Genomic DNA, 13,193 nt, shown 5'->3' on the forward strand with positions numbered 1-13,193 from the left:
CATCCAACATGCTGTCATTGGTTTCCCCGGTGTTGTTTCTCTTTAGCAGGGCGAGCCATTGGATGGGTGCTCAGGCCCATTGACTATGACATAAAGACTCTGTAAGCTTACAGATGATGATAATTTATTGACTCTAATTCAGTCCACTCACACACATACACACAAGAGGAAGAGGGCGACTCTTTCACTGTATGCATCGATCAATTACAAGGCTCTAGCCCACACGTCTCTGACAATTTTACTGCATGTTATGTACAGCATGTCAAGCTACGGCGTTTCAAACTGTTATACTCATGCCTGTATAATTAATATAAATTACCTCGCTGGTTTTTTATGATGGTGCAACTGTAATTAGCGGATGAAAGCAAGTCACTGCGCCCCCGATTGGTGCTGTAGGGCTATCTAGATGAAAAGTGAGGGAGGTCTGGACAGGCACCTTGGGTGGGATCTGTTTTAACCCTCTCTCTTTCCCTGCCGTGCCCTCACTGGGATCTCATCTAATCACATTTACTGCCGTCTACTTCTGCTAACCTCGTCCTCTTTAACCTTCATGTTTCCCCTCCCTCACTGTAACCACACACTGAGACAGAAGCTGTCCTCATTATGCCAGCAAACTGGTGCGATAACAGTAAACTGGTGCGATAATGGAGTCCATTTATAATGATTACCTTTCCCTTTCTTGCTGCTCTGTCTCCAGTAAGTAGCATCAACATGGCCTCCATTCATGCTATCTCTGCCGCCATAAAGAGCCACAGATTCAGGGGCTGAATCAAACTGGAGCAGAGCCAAGACAATAGGTCCACAGGTCAGAGCCAATAACAGTTTCATTGACTGCACTCCTCTCTGTTACGTGAAAACATCAACCCACATGCATGCATCCACACACACACACATTCTGTTGCCTTGTTTTGTATCAGCTGTTGTCTGCCAGCAGTTAACTGTGATTGATACACAACATGCAGAGAGCTATTTATTAGTTATTTTATGTACCGTAATGTTGAGCTGGGAACTGAAATCAATTAAGTCATTTGCCCCAGAATAACTAAAAATGTAAATTCCTTATAAAAGAAATACTCCACTAACCCTACAGTGTGTGCACAATCAATTGCAGTACCTCTGTGCCTCAGAATACCATGAATGCATTACTTAGGGGTGTTTTCTGTCCTACGTGTTTGTGATTGAGATAAGCGGCTCCCATCAAATTTCACTGAGGGTGCACTAAACGCAAGATTTAACTGATTATTTGCCAGTGGAAGAGGTGCGAAATTTCCCATCCGGCAAATAAAGGGTGAAATGGTCTAATTTACATTCTGTAATCTGTGTGATCATTTCCGCAAACTGCTCCAGGCCATAGACATCTCTACATCAAGAGCATTCACTTTATCTGCTTCTCACTTTGATGTCTAGGCCAAATGACTCATTTAGATAGAGATAAGAGAAAAAAAACTGGAAAAAAAAGGCAAACATGTCATGTATGCCAGTTTGTGTAAAGGCTACAAACAGCTTAAAGACCTTTGACTCAGGCCAACAGACACGTCACAGCATGCCAAGTGCATTAGGAGGTAGTTTCTGATTGTACAGACAAAGAAAGAAGGAGACTGTAACAATACGGACCACCTAATGTGGTTCAATTTAGCCATGGTTGGATCCGTTTGTTGCACACCCAACACAAATCTCTTCCAGCCAGAAATACCTTTAAGTGATCATCATGAGAACATATGCAGATACCTGGCTGGAGGAATGCAGATAGATCATTTCTACTCCTGTAATATGCATCAGGTACCAACATGATGTAGTGCCCTTTCTCACATCCATTTCTCTCTCGAGTGTATCCTTCATTTGCATTACAATGAGCGTACGAGGTTAGTGTTTGAAGGTGGGGGTGCATACGTTCGAAGCGCACAATTCATGCCGCACACAGTGGCTCTCTACAGAGCAGAAATGAATCAAGTTTGACTCCATAAAACTGATCTGCATGTCACAGCAACACAATACAGTGTAAGCTCCTGATCAAAGCGGCATGAATGAGTCTCCTCCCCTCTTTCTACTGTCTTGTCTTCAGTATTTATGTACCTCAACCTCGCACTTTGCTGCAGACGCCAGGAGATGGAGCCCTCGCTCTAGTGTTCTCTGGGTCTCGCTGAGGTCTTGGAGAACAAAGAGCGCACAGCATGGCAGCTCTGAAATAAGGAAACACTAACTCTTAAAAGCCTGCTACATTTGAAGACTTGAAAAGTATGACAAATCACATACTAAGAAAGCTAGTCTACAGTTCACGACAAGTACGCATTTCTAAAAACAATGGTGAGGAATCACATATCAGTGTCAACAAACATTTATTTTATGTATCTGATGAATGGAAGATCCCCGGACAAGATATATTTAAAACACACCTCTGTGATCAGTGGTATGACTACAATACTACTCGTTTTTATCACAATATTCATGTAAATTAAATGATATAGTGCCTCAATACTTTGTACAGTAAGACGACAGGATGCTGTCCAACAGGATAAAATTCTTGTTCAAGGATACACGTGGAATGTTACAACAGGCTTGGTTGAGGTTTATCAATGTTTTATGGACAGATTTGCTGGTATAATAAACACCCAGATGCTGTAATGGAAAAAAACAAACAAACAAAACAGGCCAGTCTTCGTACTGGAATGTACACCATATCTTATCCTCATGTAGATTATGTCATACAATGCAAGCCTGTGCAAAAAGAATAAAGAAAAAAATTGGAAATTTTGTCAAGCAGTAGTCCTGGGAGTGTGACTGGAACAGCCAGTGGTACTCGTCACAGCTTTAACTGAAGGAGTGGAAATCAGAGGAAAAGGAGTATGCGGATCAGTGCCACAAAGACTGGGCTGAACAGCGGCTCACTGGTAGACTGGTGCAGGGGCGACTCTACCGTAGGAGCGACCACTTGATCTGTTCTTTGGCAGACTGAAGAACCTGTGTGGAAGAAAACTAGGTTTGACCAAGCAGATCACTCCAACAACAAAACTTTAAAAGGTGCTCAATGCAAAATGCAGAGTATATCTATTGCCTCCACACGGCTCTCAATATGGCGACGGCTGAGCCAGCAGCTCGCAGTTCACAGCGCAGTGCACAGCGGCAGCTATTAGCTAGCCAGTGGGTCATGCACACATGCACTACCATGCATTAACAAGCACTAAGAGGCATGCACAGTCGGCCCGGCTATGTAAGCAAAGCACAGAGAAGCTCGGATTACAACACACACAGAGAGAGACTTCATTCTCTGCTCAGGTAGACATTACTCCACTATATCTTTATATAGCAAATAGTTGTTTGCTGCTATATTAATGCTCTGGTTATCATACAGAGCAGCTTTAACTGTCATGGTCAGTATAAGAATGGCTACAGTAAAAGATAAATCTAAAAACTATCAAATTGAACAAAATGAAAAACGAGTGGTATCTTGTTGAGGTGGTTAAAGGGATGAATGTTAAATAACCTACATATAATTGTTAAAAAACAGGACAAAGAAGGGTGAAAGAGTAATGTAAATGAAGAGAGACATGCAAGATCTAATTAATCATCTTAATTCATTGAATGAAAGGCGAATCATAACCATTAAGTATGGGGATTGGGGACAGCCATTAATCACAGCCAGAGGAGGGATGGTGGTAGCCAGTCTCAGGCCTCTTAAATGACAACATTAATCAAGAGGAGCTCACACACAGGCAGACTCTTGTAAGAACTAAAAGACAGGAACCACCGTTGGCTACCAGCACTTTTACAAGGAATAATTTGTAATCATGTACACTGCTATGCATAGAAGATAATGCAAATATATGCAAGGGTGAAATTTACAGGGGTGGACACAGGGGATATGTCTCCCCCACATTTTCAGAAGGCAGTATTGGACCCTTCCACTTTTTAAAGGCCAAAAACATTATATACATTTTTTTTTTTAAAACAGGAGAAATTGCATGCGCCATGCGGAAATAGCGCTCACTCAAGCTCCCAGTCGCCTTCCACCTTCCCCTCCCCTCCTCCAATCATGCCCTCATTCAAACCGTCCGATTCAAACAGCGAGCAACTCAGCAGAACCGTTGCATTAGTAATGTCCAAACCGCCCCAAACTACAGAGCACGGAGGACATAAGACATTTTTTTTAAAAACGTAATTTGAGTGATGTCTTCAGACACAATCTATATTAAGTTAGCAAATGTTATGTTACGAACATTCATAGTGAGATTGGAATATTGATATCCCTTTGTTAACGTCTTAAACACAGTAAATGTTAGCAAGCTAAAGAAAATGGCATTGTTGAATTGCTGTGTTATTTTTTACGTTGTTTCAAACAAGCACAGTCAGCCCACCACTGTGCTTATTCACTTTCATGAAAGTGTTTTTATTTTTTGGAAATCATTTATTGTGTCTGTAACTCAGCAGAAACAGCTGCCCAAGCAGGTGATAGGCAGATGTATTAAGTGGAGAGGTGACTGAATTAGAAAGAAGCAATAACGTTAATGCGTAAAAGGCCGTGATACAGATGGGTGACTAATTCAAACCCGCTGAGGTCGTTTTTTACGCGTATCATCTGGCTTCTGTAATGTAAAAAGTTTTTGATCTATGTTGGCTACAATGTTTATTTCTGTCCCTGATCACCAAGGCATAGAAGAAGAAATGTCATCAGCCAAAAGTCTTGTGTGATTTGAATAAATCTTTTTTTTCTTCTTTTGTATTTATGATCATATAACTATTTAAAGATTGATGTGACATCACTGTAGCATATCCCTGCATATTCCGATAGCCCAGTTTGTCCTGAAAAAAGAGATGTATACAACACGACATGTGCATTACAGTATTGAGGTTATGCATGCATTATTACGATCCCTTTTGAGGATTTATGCCTGTATTATTCCCCACCACCTTTGCAATCAAAATTTTTGCTCAAGAATATATGACAACCTAAAGGCGCGTGATGAAGTAGGAGTAGAGGAGAATGAGGCTATAACAATGACCTTCAATTCATAGGTTCCTGAAGTAATGAGCTTTAACAGTCAATAAACTAATGGGGCTTTTAAAGTTCATAGCAGAGAGGAGTGAGGACTCACCTGGGTGACTGTCTGCTCTGTCAAAGGCACATCATCCCCCTACAGGAACAATTAGGTGATGTTTACATCCAACACAACCAACATCAAATTATGTTGAATATTTGTTGAGAGGAGAGGAGCTTACCCTGAGAGCCACACGGTGCACAACTTGTTGTGGGTCACTCTCCAGGATCACCCTGCAGGAGGCAGCAAAGAGACCGACCAACAATTATTAATCCCAGAGAAAAAATGCTGTACTAACACTGCAGTCTTTTAAACAAGACTTGGCATCAAAACTTTCAAGCCGCTCAATTCGTACATACCCTCCATCTACGATTTCATCCACAGCCAGGAAGAGTCCTTCCATATTCTCCAACAAAGCCCTTCTCTCGACATTCTTTCTACAGAGTAACAAAAAAAAAAACACACACACGTGTCACGCTGAACTTTCTAGACATCAGAAAAAAGATTTGTTCAAAATAAAGTTTTGTTGAAGTTTTGTAGAATAAATAGCAGCTGCCAAAACGTACCTCAACATCTGACTGAGCGAATCAAAAAGGCAGTTTAGAACAGCCATAAGCATAAGCTGTTGAGAATAAAAGAATATATTAGATTCTGTTCATGTCTAATGAGCCCACAATGTTTTTCTATCATCTGGGAAAAAAATCACTCAGGAAATAACATGTGTGTAATCACTTGTTATGGTTTTCACAATAGTTCCTTAGGACCTTAAGGCACATCATTTCTACCATTTTCTACCTAAGCCAAAGTTGGTATCCGTCTGTGCAGGCTCTAAACTACTGTGGTTATAAATAAAAGACACATGAAGAGTATAAATAACACTATATTTTATAATGGATGCAGTTACTTTAATTACAAACATTCATTTTTTTGTAAAATATTAAAAAATAAATACATTTGCAAAACCCAAATATAGACAGACTAGTTCACATTGACACACAATCTTATTTAGTTTCTATAGCAACATGCACTGTATGCCACAATATTGGTACCTAAAATAATCCCAAATAATCTGAGCCGTGAGGCAACACTGTTGAATAGCTCGAATGAGAGTAAATTTGCTAGTTAAGTCAAAGCCAAAACATCGCTGATCAATTTAAACTAGGTCATTATGTTGTTGCGAAATTTTATGAAAATAAAAATCTGTATGATGGGTCCATTATTTCTTTTTGATATTAACATTGATCTGTTGTCTAAATAAATCAATGTGATGTTGGAGAAAACTCAACAACAAAATAATAATAAATAAACAACACCGCCACAAGTGACATTTAGAAGCACCACATAACAGTACTTCAACTTTAGATAGGTGCAAATGCAACATCACTTAAGATAATAAGGCCACACAATTAATTATGACACCAAACTGCAGTTGGTGAAAAGTTAAATGACTGCAAAATGTAAACTACAGAATAGACCGCGTAAAATTAAGACTAATTTTAAGAGATGGCTGAAGCCTATAAATTATTTGGAATATCATATTAAACTGGGGAAACTATAAATTGTCCCAAATTACTGTTTGATCTCCGACTATTCAAACCCTCCCACCAGTTGTAAGAGACAGGATGGGGCTATTAACAATTCTGGTAGATTTATGTTTGTGTGACTTTGCTCATTGCTCAATAATTGGGTTACAACTCGTACTTAATAATGGTTTAATGGTTCATTATAAAATCCTAAAATTAGGCTTACCTCATTTTCATGGGAACTTCCAATCACATAAAAGAAGAGGTCTATGTTGCTCTTGTAGACAACAGTGAGGCCCTCGAGTAATGCTATCTCACCTAAGGACAGACAAAAAGCAACCATGCTTGTTATTAGACATGTACTGAGGAAGTAAAGTGGCTGTCTTTAATGTAGAAAACATATCTTACTGTCTGTCCTGTGTGTTTTGTTGAATATGTTCTTCTCAAATGCCTTCTGCTCCTTCACTGTCGGGTACGTATCATCATAATACTGTAGAAGGATTTAAAGTGAAGATGTTATACCGGTAGACCGGTATATGTTGATATGTAGAACTATAACCCAAAGCACACTTTAAATAGTTTGAATTTTGATTAAAAGGACAAGGCTGGCAATATTCTATATTTTTCTTAGTGTCAATAAATACAAATACAGATACTACTACTAATAATAATAATAATAACAACAACATACAATAATAAAATAAAAATATAAAATAAAAAGACCAGAAACCAACAGTGCATTAGTCAATCTCGCAATACTTTCCAACTTCCCCCGCCAGTCAGTGACACTCAGCCCAAGGCCCATTCGTTCTTACTTAACAAATAAATCTAATAAAAAAAAAATTAAATAATGTCCTAAACAACAGGGCACTGTTGCTGCACTAGTCAGTATTTACAGCATCGTGATAATGTAAGGGGAATTGACTCAAAATAAACTACAGTGCCCATGTTCAAGGTAATTAAAGAGCATGTCACCCAATGCAACAGTGTGGATCTTTGATGTGTGAAAATTGAGGTATATGGCACAGAGGAATAAACTAATATTAGGTTTTGGCCTCAGAGATAATACTTTTAGGGAACACTTATTGTAGGTTGCAAGGTCACAAGTAGGGTTGTATAATTCTTGGAATATTCAAGGTAGAAAATAAAATGTAAATATAGTGCTCAGGCTGTAATTACCAAGTCATGTAGATAAAAAAACAAGCATTTTATCATTTCATAAGCAGACATAATCCATTAAATTTGCCAACATTTTTTGAAAAATACATACAAGATGAAATGTGACGTGGTGAGTTAGCTAGCTAGCAAGATAACTAATGTGGAAAAGTACATTGAAAATTGTTGCCACCTATGTGGGCTGTGTGCAAACTTAGGTTTAGTGAACAACGAATTAATAAAAGAAATGTTTTACAATGAATACATGGAAATAGATTAAATAAACTGCAGTAGTGTTTGCATTAGTGTGGGCTGCACATGTGATGGGAGAACGCACTGTTCATGCAGATGGTTGTAATTGTACTGAATTCCTATTTAATGGTATGCTTAAAAATTATCTACATGTGATGGAAGAGCACACTTCTGAATGCAGACACTGCATGGCTACAATTTAATTAAATGGGCATACTTTTAACTAAAACATGCCATAAGACCTAGTATTGCTTTTTTATGTGTATTTTCCCCGCCAACTAAGTTCACTATTAAAAGGTATGACTTTTACATTCAAATTGTGCAAAAAATCCCCATATTTCCCTTGGAAATTTTTCAACCCCTTGCAGCCCTAGTTACAAGGGTTGCACATCCAAATGTAATGTGTAGCCCCTTCTTGATACACACACATAGAACATGCTGTATATACAAATATTTAAAATAGCATTGAACAAAATAAAATTAAATATCGTAGCCATCAGGCTCCACAACCAAGGCTGACCCCCACATGAAAACTGCACATGAAAACTGCACTATCTGGACTACCTGCACTACCTTAAACTTAAAACACGCACTATCTGGACTACCTGCAACCACCTCTCCTAACCACTGGTGCACTTTAAACTTTAAGCTTACGTTACACTGCATCCCATATACCATTTTATAGACTGCACATATTACATCTATTTATTGTACACTACATTTTTTTTATTGACGGACGGTACACGCTATGTCCGTTCACTATGTTCATTCACTATGTATATTCTGTATTTCTATTTATTGTTTTATAATCTTTTTGTACACCTGTACCTGTGTATCTGCACTTTGCTGCTTTGACACCTGAATTTCCCCCCGGGGATTAATAAAGGTTCATCTTATCTTATCTTATCTTATCTTAAAAGAAAACTATTTAGTTACTTATATACAAATCCTTATATATCTAGAAAGGCTTTGGCTTTCTGGGGAATGAGGGTTAAAAGGTAGTGGTATGGTAATGTGGGGAAAAAGTAAGTATTATTTGAGTGGGATTTGTTGATAAGAAAAATAAAGAATATCACACCAGGCTTATCCTTTAATGTTAGATGACCCAGGACTAAAAAAGTTCAGATAGGAAAGGCTTAAGAAAAGTTGAGGGCAGTTTTGTTGTACAATTGTCTTAATCATACCTTGGCATAAAGCCTGTCTCCATCGTTGTCCAGAATTAGAACTGCTTTGACAGTGTACAAGGATGGTTCCTGTTAAAACAGAAGAATTAACGTTAAAGCACCCACTCAATCATTACCAAACAGAGGAGCTCGTTTAGCGGCAGGCTGCTGCTCCCCAAGTGCTCCACAGACAGACTCAGGAAATCCTTCGTCCCCCGAGCCATCAAACTGTACAACACCTTTCTATGGAGGGTGGGGGGGGACAAAGGTGGACGGTCTGCAGGACAGATAATAATGCATACAGTGCACTTTCATAGACCAAGCTACTGGAGTTACCCTGCACTAAACCCATTTTAAACACTCTCTTCTGCACTATATTCACTTTTTTAATATTCCTGTATCACAGCTGTTACCCTGCACTATTTTCAGTTTTATTCATCTCCTTGTATTTTTATATCTGGTATATTTTTTTGTACTTTGTACTTTGCACTACTAACTTTTTTACTGCCTTCTTACTAACATGTTTTGTACTATGGAACTGTGATGCTGGAAACCTGAATTTCCCTCGGGATCAATAAAGTTACTATATAGCTATCTATCTATCTATCTATATCCTGCAGCTTCTATGGCGATGACACTATTTTCTCCAAGTAGATGTATTTTATTTTGGTCAGAGAGGGGAATCAAAATCTTGGAGTTTACATTTCATTTTTGTAAAGATGTATTTCCTAATTTCTTCATATATCACTCAAAGGAGGACGGTCTGAAGGACAGATAATAATGCACAATACTCATTTTTAGCAGTCTCTTCTGTACTATATTCACTTTTTTTAATTAGCTGTTATACTGCACTATATGCAGTTTTAACAGTTTTCTTCATCTCCTTGTATTTTTATATCTGGTATATTTTTTTGTACTTTGTACTTTTTACTACTAACTTTTTTACTGCCTTTTTACTAACATGTTTTGCACTATGGAACTGTGATGCTGGAAACTTGAATTTCCCTCAGGATCAATACAGTTACTATCTATCTATCTATCTATCTAACTATCTATCTGTTTATCTATCTGTCTGTCTGTCTGTCTGTCTGTCTGTCTATCTATCTATCTGTTTATCTATCTATCAGTGACTGATATCAAACATATGTCATGAATCAACAATGAACTGGTGACATCAAACTCTGACAGGTCGACGGTGGACGAGCTAACATAGTATGAGTGAAACAAACACACCAATAAAGACTCACCAATAAACACAAATAGTAATAATATAACTTCTTATTCTCTAAAGGAAGACGTGACACTTCCACATCACCAACTAACACAACACGTTAAAGCTAACGTCTCTGATGCTAAGCAGTTAGCTGGTTAGCCAACACAACTCGTCTACTTCAGTTAGCTCTCTGTCGAGTTAACTAGGTAACTAAATCCCCATATACTTCGCTTTCGTTTCGATAATAAATAGTTATAATTGACAGCTTGAATGACACGTATACTGTGCCAGTTTAATTCATCCGCTAACATTTACCAGAATGGGAGAATCCATCTTCTCTCTTGTTAGCAAACTAGCTACTAGCAGGCTACTAGGCTACTGGTGCTTCCGTGGTTACGTAATTACGTAATACGTACAGTCATTGAGGCATTACGTCATTACGTACAAGGGCAAAGAGCAGTTTTTTTTTTATTATTGAAGATAATTCATTTACAAACATTAAGGCATTGTAATCTAAACTCATTACTTCTAACATACAGAGCACAATTGGATAGGAAAGATAACCTAAATTATAAAAAATAATATAATAACAAAAATAAAAGAGAAAATAATTAAAGGAACAAAAAAGAAATGCATAGATAAATAAATAAATAATAAGACTGTACTGTGTCATAGTAGCTCTAGGGGTCATCATCATATATGTTCAGTTCTTCATAAGCTCTGAGGAGAGACTTTGCATGTTGTCCATTCATTAGTCTTAAAGCACTGAGATGATTGTCCACAAGGTCCCTTTTGAAAACGGAAAATAGGGGTTTAATTTTCCTCCATTTCAGAATCAGAATCAGAATCAGAAAGGTGTTTATTGCCAGGTGTAAGGGGTATACACTAGGAATTTTCTTTGGCTTTGTTGGTGCAGTCAAACAGTATAATTACAAAAGAATAGATAAAAAACGTAGAATAAAATAAAAATAAAATAAAATGTACAATTTACAAAATAAGCTATAAACAGATGTAAACAGATAGTGCAAATATTTGGATGCATGGATGAAAGAAATTGCCACAAAGAGCAGTTTACTACTGGGCGCGGAGCAAGGAGAGAAAATACATTTAATTTATGCGGAAAGTGAACTGATACGGTTAATAATAAAGATTCACCATCATTTATCCCTTATGTGGGGGAAAGATTGCAGCTTGATAATGTCCCTCAGGTAAAGTCAAACATTGTATATTCTCCATGAACCTGTTATTCTGTCTTCTGCTATAGCCTACAGAAAAGTAACATTACAACTATCCCACCCCTGTTCCTTTTATCATGAAAGTAAAATGTAAAGGTTATCTGTAATTTCCCAGTGATGGTGCCTATAGGGACTCTTTACACACACTTTAATTGGCTACTTTATCAAAAAGTAAGTACAACAACAAGCCAAGTATACCTTTCTGTAGACTTATAAGGCAAGAATACTTAATTATACTTTTTTTAAGTATATCTCGATCAAAAGATTAAGTACAAGTAGGCCTAAAGGCCAAGTATACTTAGACTTTTCTGTATACTTATCAGTATAAGACAAGTATACTTAGACTTTTCTGTATACTTCAGTATAAGACAGTATACTTAGATTTTTCTGTATACTTCAGTATAAGACAAATATACTTAGACTTTTCTGTATACTTGTCAGTATAAGCCAAGTATACTCAGACTTTTCTGTATACTTGTCAGTATAAGCCAAGTATACTAAGACTTTTCTGTATACTTGTCAGTATAAGCCAACGTTATTTAGACTTTTCTGTATAAATGTCAGTATAAGCCAAGTATACTAAGACTTTTCTGTATACTTGTCAGTATAAGCCAAGTATACTTAGACTTTTCTGTATAAATGTCAGTATAAGCCAAGTATACTAATAATTTTCTCTATACATGTCAGTATAAGCCAAGTATATTTAGACTTTTCCGTATAAATGTCAGTATAAGCCAAGTATACTTAGACTTTTCTGTATATTTGTCAGTATGAGTCAAGTATACTTATGTATAATTTTGTTAAGTATATCTCTGATAAGTACATAAAAAGTAAACTGAATGTATACTCTCTTATTTTAAGTTTAAAAGAAGTATACTAATAGCACACTTGAATGAACTTTTTTTTGGTAAGGGACATATTCTTATGAATTACACAATTGAGGTTAATGTCCGAATTCAAATCTCTACTAAGGATACTGTAGTTAAACCAAATTATTATTATGAACCAATATAAATTTGGTGACTTAAGGAGGTTGCTTTTTTTATAGGACTGCATGGTAACCAAAAAAAGCTCTCATTTACAAGCCGTTTTAGCTTGCTCGTACTCATCAACATCTTTTTTCAGGATCCTCCTACATTTAACCAACCCCAATTATCTTAGTTCCCACTTCTGGGAAGCATCTGGAAACCCAGGCTGATGGGGATTTCCCTGTATCTTACTCCATAAATGACATCACTGTTTGGCCTTACTGTAAGATATTTTTGGGCTTGAGTTTGAAATAATACGGGAATATGTAGGCCTAGGCCTACACAGTTTTGAGAGCAAGTGGTGCACAGCTATTATTTTACTGCAAAAAGTGTATGGCGAAAAGATACAAACTATTTTGACATGCATTCATAACACCACAACTGCGGGCAACCATGAAATGTTGCAATACGGCACGAGGCTTACACAATTCAGCCACTACAATTTCAAAGTTAACCCGACCGGAGAGGAAACTAGCTCATACTTATAGGTTAAAAGATTCTCAGATATCATTGTCATGCCATCTCATGTCAGAAGTCAGACACATTCATACATTTATGTATTTAAACACCATCATAATGATGAGGATGCTG

The 13,193-nt window shown here is 37.3% G+C and overlaps 1 protein-coding gene across 1 annotated transcript; it reads right to left on the reverse strand.

The window, feature by feature from the left end:
• Positions 1–2,319: 2,319 nt before the first annotated feature.
• Positions 2,320–10,771, reverse strand: copz1 (COPI coat complex subunit zeta 1). Its single transcript, XM_037773800.1, has 9 exons — positions 10,655–10,771; positions 9,148–9,216; positions 6,965–7,046; positions 6,783–6,874; positions 5,600–5,655; positions 5,393–5,470; positions 5,215–5,266; positions 5,091–5,129; positions 2,320–2,958 (listed from the first exon to the last, which is right to left on the reverse strand). The coding sequence occupies exons 1-9, from the start codon at positions 10,670–10,672 to the stop codon at positions 2,911–2,913; spliced, it is 534 nt and encodes a 177-aa protein (XP_037629728.1). The 5' UTR covers positions 10,673–10,771; the 3' UTR covers positions 2,320–2,910.
• Positions 10,772–13,193: the final 2,422 nt, after the last annotated feature.

The sequence above is a fragment of the Sebastes umbrosus genome, chromosome 6 (genome assembly GCF_015220745.1).
Source record: "Sebastes umbrosus isolate fSebUmb1 chromosome 6, fSebUmb1.pri, whole genome shotgun sequence".
In the NCBI taxonomy this organism is placed as follows: domain Eukaryota; kingdom Metazoa; phylum Chordata; class Actinopteri; order Perciformes; family Sebastidae; genus Sebastes; species Sebastes umbrosus.

What these genes read in the sequence shown, in the direction of transcription:
- copz1 (XM_037773800.1), bottom strand. An exon ending in GAGACAGGCTTTATGCCAAG is followed by an intron (nt 7,047 to 9,147) that starts GTATGATTAAGA and finishes ATCCTTCTACAG; the next exon opens with TATTATGATGATACGTACCC. An exon ending in GAAGTTCCCATGAAAATGAG is followed by an intron (nt 5,656 to 6,782) that starts GTAAGCCTAATT and finishes TATTCTCAACAG; the next exon opens with CTTATGCTTATGGCTGTTCT.